Source organism: Necator americanus, chromosome II (genome assembly GCF_031761385.1).
Source record: "Necator americanus strain Aroian chromosome II, whole genome shotgun sequence".
Lineage (NCBI taxonomy): Eukaryota > Metazoa > Nematoda > Chromadorea > Rhabditida > Ancylostomatidae > Necator > Necator americanus.
This window is the reverse complement of record NC_087372.1, coordinates 38,459,181-38,476,435: the sequence shown is the minus strand read 5'-3', so window position 1 is coordinate 38,476,435 and position 17,255 is coordinate 38,459,181. Positions and strand designations below refer to the sequence as shown.

The 17,255-nt window shown below is 38.8% G+C and overlaps 2 protein-coding genes across 4 annotated transcripts; one reads left to right on the top strand and one right to left on the bottom strand.

The window, feature by feature from the left end:
* Positions 1–306: 306 nt before the first annotated feature.
* RB195_020749 (uncharacterized protein) lies at positions 307–5,382 on the top strand (the record flags this gene model as incomplete). The annotated part of the gene is made up of 13 exons (XM_064189195.1): positions 307–399; positions 2,080–2,242; positions 2,324–2,438; positions 2,505–2,620; positions 2,761–2,859; positions 2,940–3,050; positions 3,166–3,297; positions 3,389–3,441; positions 3,863–3,961; positions 4,022–4,273; positions 4,342–4,413; positions 5,085–5,186; positions 5,275–5,382. The coding sequence occupies 13 exons, from the start codon at positions 307–309 to the stop codon at positions 5,380–5,382; spliced, it is 1,515 nt and encodes a 504-aa protein (XP_064045076.1).
* A 331-nt stretch (positions 5,383–5,713) lies between these two features.
* On the bottom strand, positions 5,714–16,621 carry RB195_020748 (uncharacterized protein; the record flags this gene model as incomplete). 3 transcript variants are annotated; one of them, XM_064189194.1, is made up of 9 exons in its annotated part: positions 5,714–5,837; positions 8,487–8,536; positions 8,606–8,782; positions 8,864–8,957; positions 9,106–9,257; positions 9,320–9,492; positions 11,715–11,808; positions 11,908–12,032; positions 12,895–12,934. In XM_064189194.1, 9 exons carry the CDS (start codon positions 12,932–12,934, stop codon positions 5,714–5,716), a joined length of 1,029 nt encoding a protein of 342 aa, XP_064045075.1. The 3 variants fall into 3 exon arrangements, with proteins under 3 accessions (XP_064045075.1, XP_064045074.1, XP_064045073.1); XM_064189192.1 differs by lacking the exon at positions 5,714–5,837 and adding an exon at positions 13,154–13,258 and having other exon boundaries at positions 8,450–8,536; positions 12,895–12,976; XM_064189193.1 differs by lacking the exons at positions 5,714–5,837; positions 8,487–8,536; positions 8,606–8,782; ... (4 more) ...; positions 11,908–12,032; positions 12,895–12,934 and adding exons at positions 12,951–12,976; positions 13,154–13,259; positions 15,064–15,100; positions 16,569–16,621.
* Between the last annotated feature and the right edge of the window lie 634 nt (positions 16,622–17,255).

The following is a 17,255-nucleotide window of genomic DNA, read 5'->3' as shown; positions in this document are numbered from 1 at the left end:
TGTTTTCTGATGTTTTGTTATGTTGAACAATGTAAATAGGTGTGTTTATTCGCCGTTTTAATTTTTTTCCGTACGTTGGTGGTGAGAGGTTGAAAGGTTCGGTTTTTCCTTCCACCTCCATACCTTATTCGCGACTCTTCCCCATTGCTTTCGCCGCGATTGAGTCGAAATTTTGAAATTTCGAAACTTTGAATTTTGAATTTTTTCCCCGTTGATTTGATTGTTTTTTCCAGCATTAACAGTGCTGAAGCCCCGTTCAAATCCCGCAACGTTTTACCTGCAGGTAATACTCCATAATTCCCGGATATGGTCCTGCTTGCAGCTATCGATCAAGGAACCTCCAGTAGTCGTTTCCTCGTTTTTGAGGCCGACACCGGGGAACTAGTGACGAGCCATCAGGTTAGTAAATTTGTACAGTTTTTATTAATTTAATAAGCACGAGCTAGAACCTCGTTGAGGTTACGGAAACTCAATTTTATTCCTCATTTCTATGGGCATTCTTACTAAAACAGCGCTTTTCCCACTATTGGGGTGACCTGACTGCTCGAGGCTGTGAAATATGGAACGATCAACCTCAGGAGGGTTAAAGGCATCCCCCCACAAACCTGGTGGTGGGGGTTTCATGTGGGTTATGCCTGTACGTGGTCGTAGATTATGGGTGGGGAGGGTGATTCCATCCATTTTTTCCTAATTCCCGTAAAAAAAACGACCCGGAAGATGCGGTTTCGAGCGTTCCGGCGCGCTATCTTCTACAACGAGTTCGATTGGAGCGCGCCAGCCTTGTGCACGCGCCGCATCTTCCGGGCCGTTTTTTTACGGCAATTAGGAAGAAATGAACAGAATCACCCCACCTCTCCATAATCTACGATCCCGTATAGGAGCCCTCTGCTTGAACCACCCGTACCAGCCCAGATTCGTGGGGTGATGCCTTTAATCCTTCCGTTCCACCTTCTGGGAAGAAACTCTTTCGAATCGAGGGGCTAAAAATGTTCCACGAATTGTTAATCGATACATACTTTTATCATTACAGTAAAATCGCGTGATTTCCTTGATGAAGTCCTCGTATCGGAGTCAAAAGGTGGTAAGATACTTTATCAGAACGCACAAATATAGTCAGGACATGGGTTTTTCCTCTCAAATCACCTCAGTATACCAATAGCGACCTCGACTACCTGGACAGTAATGAATGAGAGCAAAATTATCCTTCCGGGCACGGATAAGATGCGATGTCCGCAGCCGTGGATCGTGTCTAAAGGCGATAGGGGTCAACCCTTGGGTCAACATCCAAGATATCATCTAGGATGACTACAATTTTATGTGAAAAAATAAGGAATGAACTAAAATTGCATACAACTCTGTGGAAAAGCTACCGTATATCAGTGCGGCTCTGATTTACCCTAATCCTCGGTTGGAAATTTCTATTCATCAGATTCACCGGGAAAAAATAACTAGTAATAAAAAATAATTAATAATTTTGCTTGAATATTCCCCGATCGACCAGTTCGAAAATGATCAGGGTGACCGATGTAGTCAGGGTGATCAAGGCTTGAATATTTTGCACAAATTCTTTTTTTCGATGGAGAGGAGGGGGAGGGGGGGGGGGAAATTTTATAATTTTCTGAGAGAAAACGATTGGGAATAAATGCCCATTCTTTACCACTAACCTCAAATTACCTGTTCTCGAACCACATTGGTCACTTTTATTCCACGAAACAAAAATTTCTTCGCTACAGTATGGATGACTCAGCTTTACCCTTAAGCATGGATCTTTGCGTGACCCGTGGATCGCTGGCACGAGCTACAGTAAGATTACTACACGGAAAACACATGATTTTCACTAGTTTCACTTCAATAACAAACCAGAATAACTTTCATTCATCAAAGAGAAAAAAGTAGTGGCGGTTGTTTTTTTTTGTTGACCCACCGTCATCTTTAAAGGTCTACCGGTCTAATTCTGGCGTATTTTGACTAATGTGTTATCAGCAGCGGTGGTTGTTTGCGAAGAGCGGTGCAAAGCGGCGTTTGGCAAACGGCCAACTAATGGATGAATCCGTGTTTTGATTATGCGACCGATTACAGATCGAGGTACGGCAGCTGTTTCCAAGTCCGGGATGGGTAGAAATGGACCCAATGGAGATTGTGGATACCGTAAAAGAATGTATCGTAAAAGGTGTTGAAAAATTACAAGAACTCGGCATATCAGCCGATGAAATCAAATCCGTTGGGATTGCTAATCAAAGAGGTTTGTGAGCAGATCAAGGATCATCGATCTATGATAGATGATGAATGATTCTGGTGATTTTTTTCTTTCATTTTCTTCCAGAAACTACCGTAGTATGGGATAGTGAAACAGGAGAACCGCTACATAATGCTATCGTTTGGTTGGATACCCGTACATCACAACTTGCTGAGGAAACTATTGCCAAGACTCCGAGCCGGTTCGTATTCAATAACACGAGAATCTGGATAGGATTTCCAGAAATTTCTGATGTTTTCCATTTCAGTTCAAAAGATGAATTTAAAGTGAAGACCGGCCTACCAATTCATCCATACTTCAGTGCGTTGAAATTGAAATGGCTTCTGGAAAATGTGGATGAAGTGAAAAAAGCTAGCAGTGAGGGTGAGCGGTAGATATTTAGCCCAACCCAGCTATAGACGAATACGAAACGATTCTAATTATTCTTTCAATTTTTTTATTTTGTTTTTTTTTATCTACATATTTATATTTATTTATATGTATACACTTATATTCTTTTTAAGGAAAACTACTATTTGGAACCGTTGACACTTGGTTGATTTGGAAACTTACCGGCGAACATGCCACGGATGTTTCCAATGCGTCCAGGACACTTCTGCTCGGTAATACCTGGAATTTTTTCATGGAAATAAAGTTATTTTTAATTTTTTTCACCTAAAATACCCAACAAATTTCTTTGTAGACATTAATAAACGAAAATGGTCATGTCAACTATGCGAATTCTTCGAAATTCCACCCGAAATCCTACCACAAATCAGATCTAGTGCTGAAATTTTTGGATTTTTCCTTGAAGGTACGTTAGGATTGCAGGGGTTTCGAACCCTGTCCATCATGTTTCTCGTTCATCACTCAACAATTTTTTTCTCTAAAAATTATTTTGTTAAAATGCAACGTAAATCTTCTTCCAGGACCGCTCAAAGGTATTCCAATTGCTGGATGCTTAGGTGATCAACAAGCTGCAATGGTTGGTCATAATTGTTTACGACGTGGTGACACTAAGAACACTTATGGGACAGGGACTTTTATGTTGTGTAATATTGGTCAGTTTTAAGGCTCTAAGCTCTAAATTACACTAATTTGTGTTGTTTATTTAGTCAGCTTTTGTAAATAAAAATAAAACTAAATTTTTAGGACCAAACATTACCATAAGCAAGAATGGACTTCTAACTACCGTAGGATTCCAGGTTAGGAAAGTTTCTCTGAGAAAAACAAAACGTTGTAGAGAACATTTGTTATTTTATATTTTTTATTATTTGTACATATATTTATATATTATTATATATTATTGTTTATATTTATTTGTATTATTTATTCATATTATATGTTATAATTAATACTTATTTTTATATATTTTTATTTTTTTATTTTTTATTCAGTTATTTATTAAACCAGCATATTTTGGCTGAATTGAAATACAATTTACTTGTATTTAATTTATTTACTATTGCTATCATTATTTTATTTATTTATATTTAATTTAATTACTAGTTACTATAACTGATAATTATGAGTTTATACAATCACTATAATTACATTACGAGTATTGTAATTACCCCAATTACCGATAGTTACAAATTCTTATGACCTTAACGTGCTTAACTTCAGTTTGGACCAGATTCACCTGTTGTCTTCGCTCTGGAAGGCTCAGGATCAATCGGCGGAAATGTCGTCCGTTTCCTTCGTGATAATTTTAATTTCATCAAGGTGACGATGCGTTAGTTTTATGGAATCACAGTATGAACGCGGTGAAGAAAATCGTTTAAGGACGCGAGAGAAATGGAAGCGATCTGTCGTACCGTGGATACTACCGAAGATGTGTTCTTTGTCCCATGTTTCACCGGACTTTACACACCGTATTGGGACCCAACAGCTCGGGGAACAATTCTCGGCATGACTCAAGTGACCACCAAGGCACACATTTGCCTTGCCGCTCTTCGAGCTGTCGCCTATCAAAGCGCTGAGATGATTGAAGCAGTGGAACAAGACCTAGCGGACACAAAAATTCAGACGATTAGGGTAAATTTTCGTTGTTTGGTGGTAGCGGAGCGCTAGAAATAATCCTGAAAAAATAAGAATAATTTTAGACCGATGGTGGAATGACAGCCAACGTGCTCTTCAATCAGATTCAAGCCGAAATTATTGGGAAAGTGATTAAGGTAGGTTATATACTGTATGGGGCTGGTGTAGTGTAGGTGGTTAGAGGCTCCGCTTCCTGAACGATCGATCGGATCGGTTCGAATCCGCCCTAGTGCTCACCAAGCATTTCATCCCTCCGGGGTCGATAAATTGGTACCAAACTTGTCTGGGAGGATAAAAACACTGACTTGACACATTGGCTAGCCCCCGGCAAGTCATTGTATGGGCCAGTTACACGTTCGTAAACCTCAAACGATTCTTAATTGAAGTGAACGTGGTGGCGGATCCCAAGCGGATTGATTAACACCAGACACTTCATTCTTTATCCTTTTACGTTATGCTGTATATCCTATATAGGATGCGTGTAGTGAGGTGGGTAAGAGGTTCCGCTGTAACTGCACGATCGATCGATGGTTCAAAACCGGCCTAGAGCCAGCTAAATTTTTTATCCTTTATGGGTGAAGAAGTTGGTATCAGACTAGTTTGAGATATCGACTAACCCCCTGAGGTCATTCCATAGGCTAACACGGGTTCGTAAAACAACAAAAGATTCTTGATTGAAGCGAACTCAAACGCGAACGCGTCGGTGCATCCCAAGTGGATTGATTAACGCCCACGCTATCCTTTATATATGGACATATATGGATATATACCGGTATGCTAGTCCGGTTAACCGAATATTTTCGTTTAGACACCGAAGACCACAGAAATTTCCGGCTGGGGAGCAGCTGTTGCTGGTGGAATCGGTGCGCATCATTTCAGTTTGGATGAGTTCACCTCACGTGATCCTCCAGTAAGTTGCTCACGGATTTTCATGGGTCGTTGTTTAGCGGAGAAAAATCTACATCTAGCGCTACCGTACTGAATCCTACCGTTTTCAGGGAAACATATACATGCCACCTACGAACGAGGAAGGAAGATTAGCGGATGTGAGGAGGTGGAAGGAAGCGGTAAGCAGAGCACGAGGCTGGGCACAACCTACCAAGTGAACAACACATATTTGTACATCAAAGAAAAAATAATTACCGGTTCTCCATGATGTGTTGAAATTGTTCAATTAGTTACGAGTACAAATCCTCAAATCCAGTCACTTCGCCTTTTTTATGTAGATGTACATATGTTGTCAATAAAGAACATATATCATAACATCCATACATTTTTTTTCTAACAGAACAAAAACAATATCTACAACAATTAATAAGGCAAATTAAACAGGATTAAATTTTTTTTGAAAAATAAAAAAATTTAATTAAACATCACAACACATTAAGAACATCGGTAGTCATGTGGTTCCTAAATAAAACTTAAAAAAGATCAAAATTAATTAAATGGAACAAGTCTATTAAAAGAAGTGTTATTGAATCCAACTGAATTCATCACCTGCTGCTTCATCACCTGTTCGCGGTTCTTTTTCAAATTAATTGCCGTACAATTGTATTTATAGCTGTAAAAAAATTTAAAAAATGAACGACACATTCGAAATCGTCAAATTTTAACAATCAGATGTCACGTGAGGTGTTTTGGAATGACTCTGTTAAGCACATCGGTAGTCATGTGGTCGTTAAAGGTATCACCCCACGAATCTGAGGTGGTACGGATTTCAGGTGGGGTATTCGTAAACGGGATCGTAGATTATGGAGAGGGGGTGATTCCGTGCATTTCTTCCTAATTCCCGTAAAAAAAACGGCCTGGAAGATGCGGCGCGTGCACAAGACTGACGCGCTCCAATCGAACTCGTTGTGGAAAATTGCGCGCCGGAACGCTCGAAGCCGTATCTTCCGGGCCGTTTTTGAATATAGAAAGAGGAGAAATGGACGGAATAGGAAAAAATGGACGGAATCACCCATCTTTCCATAATCTACGATCCCGTGTACGAATACTCCACCTGAAATCTGTACCACCTAATCTTAACCACGCAAAACACCTCACGTGACATCTGATTGTTTAAATTTGACGATTTTGAATGTGTCCTTTATTTTTTAATTTTTTAAAGCTATAAGTACAATTGTACGGCAATTAATTTTTGCCACCTCAGATTCGTGGAGTGATGCCTTTAAGTACAACACTCATTTCACTCCCTCGTGACATCCCGAGAGCTTTGACGGGTACCAAGAGGGTCTATGACCTATCTTACTTTTATAGTCTCCCTTTTCTATCTCTTATGACCCACTCGCTACCTGTTTCCTCAGGGCATTCAGTAAAAATTTCGTCCTATCGATTAATTCGAAGACTAAAAACATACAAAAACATCAGGGCCAAGGCGGTCTCGGGGGGAAATGTACTGATGAAATCAAGAAATTAGGCCTTTAATGATGATAAGATCAGTGATCCAGGGATAAGTGGGAGAAAATGCGAACTGAATCGGCAGCACGAGAAGTAAATCTATTAGACAAGGATCTTTTCGCATGTGGACGAGTTTACTGTGTGAATGCCAGAAATCACAAAAAGCACGTATTCAATATACATAGCTATGGATTTCAAATAGCTTCTTTTTATTTTCTTCCTCCTTTTTCTTGCCCACTGAACAAAGGATTCCTATCTGTACTTACATATGTGCTTTTTCTCATTTTCTTTTTTTTTTTGGCGAATTTCTTAGGTTTTACGGCGTTGTGGAATGTGCACTCCGTTTATTTCACTTTTGAAAAAAAACAGTATTATGAAAAAAAAAACAATCTCCGCATGTCTAAATGAGATGTCGACAGCGATGCTAAATTCTTATCTTGCTATTATTTAATTTTCATTTCTGCTCTTTTCTGCCTCCTCTTCTGCTTTTTTTCTTCTTTTTTTTTTTTTTTTTTGGAAAAAACTTTTCAGTGGCATTTTGAGCCATTTTTGTTTTAATTCAATTGAAACATTCTTAAATATGTAATTTGTTTGTTTGTTTCAGCTTGCTTATTGTTTTGCGTTATTTCCAATTTCTTGTTGTTGTTGTTTATTGTTGTTATTTCTCTTACTTTTCTCACTTATTTTCCTTTCTGGTTCAACGCACGATATTGCATTCACATGTCAGAAGTTATTTTAAGTTAATCCAGTAAAAATAGAATAAAATAATCCAGCACCGATCAAATGACAGTAGGATACCTTTGACGAAACAACACATCAACTGACCTATTGGGTTTTTCTCCCTACAGGGTAAGGATGTACCCTCAAAATCAAACTTTGGGACCGAGAGCAGTTCATAAGAGATCAAACAAACGTAAACAATCACACTGTGGCTCAATGGGCGGAAAAACACTATAATTTCTTTTTTTCGACAATTTTTTTTTCTCTAAAGACCGAGAAATTTCACTATATCAGGTATCAAGGATTAGTGCAAATAATTTCTGGGACATGTTTTCTTTCTTCACGGGACGGCATTACTACTACTATGTGACTTTGTATAGTAGAGTCTGAAGGACTTGAAGCTCATAGCAACTGCGTAAGCGGCTGCCGTCGAAGCGGCACGACGAAATCGAGCTGGGACCGTAGATGCGATAGTGGGTGTTCAAACACCTTTCACTTCTTGACGATTGGCGAAGGGACCTCCTTCACTTCTGTACGGTTGATAAAGGGTTCTTCATCACTAGAACCCCCATGAGTTGATCCCCCTTCACCTGAAGAGGATCCAGCTGAGTCTATCGGAAATCACAGCGGTTCCCCTCTCAATCCTAATCGCTACGCTCCAACGTGCCGCCTCGAGCGCTGTCGCTTACGTTCCTGTACCGTATTTCATGTAATTTTGACCCGACTACACGTATCTTCATCCTCGTGAATGTGACTCCATTTCTCTGCTGCTTCTAGCATGTAATCACATGAAAGCTGAAAAAAAAAACAAAATTAGTGAGCCCTTATCGCGCTTAACGACATTGATAGCACTCGGGAGATTGCAACATGAGTCAGGAACTATCTTCCGATCTTCCGAGATGCAGCTTAGATCATTGGTGAATGGTCACCGCCTGCTGCTTATCACAGTAATCCGATTCGGACTCCAATGTGAGCGAGTAGGTTCGCTTCGCACTGGCCGGTATGTAAAGCAAAATATTTGGCAATAAATAAGTATTTACACAATCACACAAATTAATCAATATTTTTCTTATTATTCCTAATATCCAACCAACGAATAACGAATCGCATTAAACTCTTGATACCGATATGCTGGAGCAGCTGGAATGAAATAATTTCAAGAAAAAATATTAACAAAATAATCTCTGTACTGTGGGAAAAAATTCTTACCGCTTGATAGTACTCGTTAAGGGCATGCCTAGCTTTGAAAGTTTGCGGCACAGAAGCTTTCCTCTTAAGCCGCATATACGGTCCCATATTTGGAGAGAATACAAAATCGAAGAGTACTTTAGTCCACGATGAATGCTTATGCAAATTGTGATAGAATTCCGGTGCAATTTCTGTGACCTGAACGGGAAAAAATGGGACCTTAGAAGCCTGGAACATGTGCTTATCATGCAGTGTAGATCCATCATTTGAAATAGGAACCTTCGGAAGATTTCTTCCGGGAATGTATGGGAAGTCGTGGTGTTCCACATGATATCCAACGTTAAACGTGCATAAATTCCACGGCCCGTAATAGCTGAAATAAATACTATTTTGTCTTTGAAAATTTTGAAATTTTCCCTTTTTCCTTTTCAAACTTTTCTAAAGTTGAGGATTATTTTTTCGACAAACACAAATATTGTAAAGGAAATAAACTCTTGCCAAGGTCGACAAATGATCCGTACCTATACGTTTCTTGATCTTCTTTAAACACATAATGTTCAGAAATAAAATGACCCGCGCTCGGATGAACTCCCATTGCAACTAGTGTTCCAATAATTAAGTACGCGAAAGACCGATATCCAAAGAAGTGTAGTATAAAAACATCGAAAAGAATCTGTAAGGAATTACAGTAACGAGCATATTTACTGATGGAAGAATAAAAGAATCATGGACTACCTGAATGAAAGCATTCACAATCTCCAGATCAGTGGGTGCCTTTTTATATATCACTAACGGACGAAAGGCATAAAAAAGCGGTTGAAAGAGTAACCATAGAAATTTTCGACAAGGAGTCGTAAATAGCTGAGCTTCTAACTCCGTCGGAACATCGGTGTCCAAACCATCTTCACCTAAATAAAAATATTTTTCTATGATAATCTTGCCCCATTCAGTTCTGTGAACCGTGGCGCCCGCGGCATGACTTTTCCAGCCATCGAGCGGGAAAATGCCATAATCATACTGTAGCTCCTCCACATCACCCAGCGTATATAAGGCTGGCTCACTGCGTGCGGGGTCCAGTCCTTTTCGTAATCTCTTGGTGTGCGTTTCTTCCCGCCTTTAAATTGGTTTCGCCGTATTTGGGTGCCCGCAGAGTTCAAAGCCGCGCGGGAGCGCAGTTTGGCGGCTCTGCGGTCTTGGTGGTCATTGAGCGCACTGTCATGAATAGTCAGTAACCACCAAAACCGCAGAGCCGCCAGACCGTGCGTCCGCGCGGCTCTAAACTCGGCTAGCAGCCTTTTCGTATTCGTGAGCTCGCTGTTCTCTGTTTTTACACCGCATTTTCTACTGCTGGCTGTACTCCACGCAGTCCGAGCCGCCAACCATCAACCGCATTGAAGCCGAGAGCTACAATCCATCCGCCCACTGCGACATCCCTCGCTGTATTCTCCCACTCTATCTGTCTGTACTGTATGCAGAATGTTATTGCGACTTGTTATTGCTATGGTGTAATAAACCGCATTCGTGATTGATCGCGTCTCACTGAACATATTTCACCACTTTAAGCTACCACTTGAGATAGGGCTCAGGCGTAATGATTGGGAGGCACCCGGAGACCTCAAAGAGGGAATCAGGATAGGAGGACGGGACTCTGGACACGTGCCCACAGGATTCGGAGGGGCTAAGTCGCCATGTGGGAGCTGGCCAATTGCGAGAATTCCCGGATCCGGGAGTCGCGGCTGGTTTCAGTCCCTCGATGCACGCCGCTCCTCTTCGGAGCGGATACCGGGCACGACAACGATGTTAACAAGGGTTTTATTTGACCTTCATGTTTCCCTTACTGACGCCAGGGCAATTGTGCACATACTTCAACGAATGCTAGAAAGAATTCATGTTCCTCAGGAAATAACTCATCGAGGTACAGCCAAAACAAGTTCAATTAGGTACTATTCAATGTCTGCTGTAGATTATCTAATCCTTAACCCATAAGGACCATTAAAAATTTGGAATCAGTTGTAAACGTAGTTGTGTAGGCAGAATTGGCGAGTGGAGAGCCCAGTGCTTACTACACCTTCTTCAGCCAGGTGCAGTGCTCTACTTGCTCATCATTTATGTATGAGAGCATAAGGAATACCATTGTTCCTATTCATCGACAGTGATGAGTTCCGACGGGTCTTGTATGAAGCTACAGCTAGTCTGCATGTATCATAAACAAAAGCTAGGGTTATAGTTAGGAGAGAATTGCCTAATGATCGCAATTCTCCATCACGGGTGAATGTACGTCTTAACAATTTCCTCGGTTGGGTGGAACGATTTAAACCCCCAATTTTTACTTCCTCGTTACTGTAGTATCTTGGGGAACACCTGTCAGCTTCCTCCACTTTATCAGCTGATATGACGTGATCATTAGTGCATAGCAATAGAAATGTAGTGGACTTCTTCTCCAGGATTTAACGGTCATTTTTTATGACGTCGACAAAAATGGCGAACACATCTTACAGATCAAGTGATATGGTTATAGCCGTAGGAGTAGGATGTGACCTGGATGAATAGTGGTGTGAATGGATAAAGGAAGCGACCAAGGAAAAAATGGTTTCTCAACTATTCTGCAAGCAGAAGAATAGTGAAAAAAGTAGCACTTCTCAAGACATTCTGTCAGGGAAACTAAAAAAAAATCCAAGTAAGTCACCCACTATCTTTCAGAAAACCACGACATCTTTGCAAACAATAGTGGTAGTACATTTGCAAAGGTGCCGTGATTTCTGGTGCCGTTTCATCAAATGTCACACCATCCGCCAAATTAACGGCTGCATGTAGACACACCCAATAACTCCCTTCCCGACAGAAGAACAACGTCAACTGATTACGCTACAAACCAACACAGTGCATGTTTTTCTTAGGAATTAATTCTTCGTGATATATCAGAGTATTAGCTTAGAAAGCGATGATGTTTCAAACTTCAAAGTGGCTGCAAATCTACCACTTAGGGTTTGCGAAATGTGACGAAAACTTCAGGAATATCTGATCTCAGCTCATATGTGGTAGAAAATGCCCTCAGGCAATCATAGACGTTATTGGTATGGGGTTTTTTCTGTCTTAAACAACAAAAAATCCTAAAGAAGGTTAAACTTGCCTAAATATCTATGGTGTTCTACGTGGTACTTTTTGAACGATACAGAGATTGGGACACCGATGGGAAGATTCGCTACCATTCCAAAGAAACGGTTCTAAAAGACGGTAAAAATAGTAAGTGGTAATAAAAATTCACGTGTTTCAGGATATGTTCTTCAAATTCTAATTCAAAATTAACAATAAATTCGATTCACAGTCAACGGATACTTGTTTCCGAATGCAGTGTTGTGCGAAATGTCATGAATAGCCAACGTCATAGCGTGGTTGATAACTCCTCCGCACAAATACGCCTCCAAGAGTATCAACGGCCAATCCGCATCTTAAATAATATGTATTTTTATTTAATTTTTATTTTATTTTATTTAAAAGATTTTTTCAAATGACAATTTTGTGCTGTATGGCCCTCTTGGCTGTGCTAAGCCCAATCCATTTGAAAACTATGCAAATAAGTTCCAGCCCTAACGTTTAGAATTTCCTAGAAGATGAATATTAAAATCTTTTAAAAGCACTGGTAAACAAAATAGTTTTCGGCATTTTATGCCCAATTATTATATGGAGAAGACGTTTTTCTCTTTGATTTGTAAGAAACGTGAAATAATGTGTAGACGAAAATAAAGAAGACCTAACAGTGCTTGTAATTCTGCTTAGGAGTGCTTCCTGTTGAGGAAATGAGTCGAAAAAAAATGGAAAAAAGGTCGTTGAAGAATTTTTCTTGCAGATTTTTCGCTCTTTGACTTGTTGCTTTCTTTTTTCTCAGTAGAATGACGCTATACAAATTTTTTCTTTTTCGGAAAAAAAGTTTTTAGAAGATAGAACAGGATAGAGACGGATGGAGTCAGATCAGGAGAGTATGTATGTTTTGCGGGATTTCTTGCCAGCTTGTCTATTTCTACCCACTTTGGCTAATTTTTTCTGTTTTCCCGAAGCCACACAAAGGGGTGTGAGACGATTTCGAAGGGGAAAGAATAAATATAGCACACTGTTTTATGTCGTAAATAAATTTAATTTCAAAAAAAGTTTTTGAACAGCTACTTCCTTTGTTTTTTTTTTTCATAAAATAATAAGTTCCTCTTTATTATTTTATGGAAAAAATTATTATTTGTTCACGGTGTTGTTTCGGGGAAAACTTCAATACAGTGCGCGCAATATTGCGGCGATCCTTAACTGTTAAATTTACTCACCTTGTAACAGCCAACACATAAAAATCTGGAATAACACCATCGTTATGACCACATATTTAAACGATGCATCGATGCCGAAAAGCTGTAACGAATCACGTTTGAGATTACTTGTGCGCCTCCGTAAGGGAAACGTTAGGAATCCAGAAAAAAAGTTTCTCCTCCGAGCAAACAGATCACGCCACACATCATCGTTGTGTTTTGTTAGCTGTTTCGGATCTGATCGCCGCAGTCGAATGAGTCGAATGATCTGCTGATTCACCTCTTTGATCTCTGGATGTGCTTTCACTATCGCTGTTCTTCGATTCAGGTGTGGTTGCTCGGTGTAGGTCCACATAAAATCGTTCCTTGATACTGACTGGCCCATTCTGAAATTTAAAAATTGTATATCTTCAACAGAACATTCACCGTTTCCCCATAGGATTTTTTTTTCTGCTGAAAGTAAATAATCTAATAAATAAATAAATAGATAAATAAATAGATAATCAACAAAAAAAAAAGGGCCCAGGGATTTTTGCCATCCTCCACTTTTGGATAAGACCTAAAGCCAAGTTTATATTAATGACAATAGGACATACTTCGCGAAACCTTTATTGTTATTTTATTATCTTATTACTTTTATTTTTATTTTTTTATTATTTTACTTTATTTTCTAATGGAATCAGCAAGAGCTGCTACGATTAAAATTAAAAATAAATTCAAAATAAAATAAATTTATTAGATTAAAAGGACGCAACTAAAGAAAAGGAAAAAGAAAAATTTCAGAAAGGATTGTTACATAAGTATGAGGTTCACAGAAAAAAAGTAGCAACATGTAGGAATGCATCCTGGCATGAACGAATGAACTATCATGGAAAATCGTTAACTCGAGCAATCTGCCATTCAGACAGGACAGGAATGCTTGAGACATTCCTATGTAGAATGTAGAAAATTCAAAGTACGACAACACCACCAGAATATTTCCAAATTATCACGCTAAAGCGCTGAAATGAGGCTAATACTCTTATTCCTGAAACCAAATAATAAATTATCCATAAATAATTACCATCATAATCGTTCTTGTTAAGTTAATAAGCAATTAACCTCGGTTTTTTTTCTAATTCTTTCATTCTTTTCCATTTTCTTTTTTTTTGTCATTACGTTTATATCCGTGTCATCTGTCTAGAGGCCTCAATTAAGGTGGAGACTGGAGGAGAGTTGTAAATTGAGACTTCAATCTTCTACAGTCAGAACAAGACTCCAATTTCTTCTCGGGACCATCGGACCCAAATGGAATGTCGACGATTCGCGTATGATTTAGCGTCACTTATCCAAGCTTCTCCACAGAAAAGCGAATTTCTGCTTTTTTCGGCCTTTTTGTTCCCTATCAGCAGCATCAAACCGCTAGGTGAATTCTAGTGGAATGACATCAAAGTGAAGTATTTACGGATGCTGTACACAGTCGTCATACCGTATCTGTATGACACCTGTCATAACGTAGATGCCGTTAAACGGCCATAATACGTGTGGAAAACTAACCGAACACATACATACACCAACCAACGGCAATTTTTCTGGAAGAGTAGGGATCAAAAAAGTAGTACAGCACTCCTATCTTCTGATTCTACTTCTTTCAGACCTCAAAAATAGTGGAACACCGGAGAATTTTTCTTAAACTCTTCACACATTTCTATTTGGATGAAATTTAATTTTTGACGGCTACATAAGGTACGAAAAAGTTTCAGGCAATGTCCAGTCAACAACGGAATCCAAATTCAATTCTTCACCCGTGTATGACGCGCGGTCCGCCGCAACGGAGACCGCGACGCATCAAAGAGTGCGTGGGTTGAATTCTTTGTGGGAGCTGGTATAGCCGCTATCGACTATGGGGGTCTAAATAACATAGCAAATCGTTTCAGCGTCAACGAAAGAGGGTCTTAAATTCATGATAATTGTCTCAGGAATGGAAATGAATTTTAGGATGAAATTTGATCTAAATAAAATACTTATTTATTTATTTATTCTTATATACACCAATGATGCACCTAAGAAAAGAAGAAGAGAAGAAAACATATTTGATTAAGTTGGAATGTTTTGCAAAAAAATCGGAAAATAATTCATTGTAGTGAAATTTGGCCCTGTCTCTTCTTTGAAAATGGAGGATAGAACAGAAAATCGTCCTGTAAAACTTACTTTTCCAGAAAATAACAAATTGATTAATATGATAGCACTATAATGACGAATTACGTTGTTTTATTGTTGCTCCTAGAATGTATGTGTTCTGATTTGAAGCATTATCTGAAAAAAAGAGTTTTAAATAGCATAGATTGAACGAGAATCAATTTCTTTAGGTTATTCTGGAAGAATTAAAGAAAAGTAATGAAAAGTGTATACAGAAAAAACTCTTAAACATCTTTTGCCGATGAGCAAGAAGGAACAGCAACGAGGTGATAAGCATGACACATTGATTTCACATTGTTAGCACACGAGCACTCGATAACAAGGGCAATAATGGTATGTACGAGAAAAAAAGAGGAAAATGATGAGAAATAGCACGAAGTAGCAAATTTTAGAGATGTTTCTAGCTGTGAAGCTAAATAGAGCAAAGCAACTAATAATAAAAATAAATTTAGAAAAATAAAAAGATATACATTTTTCCGTTACGACCTCGTAATTATGAGAATTTTGCTTATTGAATTATGAATGTCAAATTATGAGAGTTCTACTTTATAATAAAATTTCAAAGTATTTTGTTGTCGAGGGAGCATGAAGGAATTTTTTAGGATTAGTCTTTTTGAGTACTGAAATGAAATTGTTGGATAAATTCGTTAGATTTCAGAAAAAAAAACTAGAAATTAATTGTGAAAGTCCTCTGTTACTGATATGGTTTTTAAAACAAAAGAATTTTTTTTTCCAGAATATTTGATTTTGAAAAACTAGAAGAAGTTTTGATTGTAAAACAATTATGGTGACGAGTTAAAAATGATTTTTACTGAGTTTTTGACGAGATGAAGTTGATCACTAAATAATAAAGTTCTATAGAATATTTTATAGGTTTTGCGGTGCTAAAATTCTTTTAGAGCAGATTTTTTTTCCGGCAGAAGCACATTAGGTTTTTTCTCTATCAAATGAATCGAAAAAAAAATCCTACAAGCAACATGCACCACCGATATTTCTGATCAAACAGAGCGCGTCATCTTCGAACAAATCAAACAGAGAGCGAGGAGAAACGTGCCAGATTTTCCAGCTAACTGAATGAATCACCGAAATCAGTCAAGTACAAGTCTTCAGATTCTAGAAAAGGTCTTGACGCTACTATTCCATTGAAAAAGCTAAAAAAATTGAAAATTTACAAAAAAAAATCAGTTGAAAAAAATTGAAGGTCGTCCCGAGAAGGACGATTATGGACGGTATTCGCAAGCCGAATCGGGAAGAGGTGGCAAGGAGCGGAGGACAAAAAAAAATTGGGCGCGGTGCTAACATAACATAACGGCTGCTTATCAGCAATGACCGGCAAAGTTTCATCTGGCGCCATTCCATGGCTGGCGAAGGGAGACGTTAGACGTGGAAATTTTCTGGAGCGATTGGAAATCCCATTCTAGAAGGTTCTAAACAAGTAAATTCGTGCACACGTGAAACGAATTCGCAGCTATAAAACGGAAATTATTGAGGTTCGTGAGACTTTTTGTTGGTATCACCTTGACGACGCAGGCGTGCCGACACCTGCGTCGGCGACGATGACAATCAGCATTTCATTTGCTCAGCGCTGTCCCGCTATCAAATATGTGGAAAAATCGTCGCGATTCCGGCCGCGATTCCCTGCGATGAGACACGGGAAAACATCCACGTTTGATAACACCAAAAGAGCATTTAATTACACTTGCTATCGCCCCGAACATGACGAGGCGCCTGTGAAGATACGGCGATTACAAAACGGGTGTGACTCATTTGGTTTCATATAAGCTCCGCGATGACTAAATTTTTGTTTTTCTTTTTTTCACGAAGTAAGATATTCCCGAACAAGCCCAAAAATGACATTTTACAGTGCTATTGATGTTTACGAACACAGTCATATAACAGCTATGTTATAGTTATGAAAAAAAACTGATATGAAAAAAAAAACTGACTGAAAAAAATTTCGTGAAAAGTCACAGAAAAATCTTAGATTTCAGAATAAAAGTATTCAAATCTTAAAAAACAAAATAGAGGAATTGACTTAGATTAGCAGAAATAACATGTAAATGAAATTAGAATAAATCAAAATTAAAAACATTAAAATCTTCCCTTATTTGTGCGTGGATATTCTTGGGAGGTTTTCCATGCCTGGTCTCTATTCAACATTCGTTACACTGAACACCGGAGGCACCTGGATATGTGGAAAATCC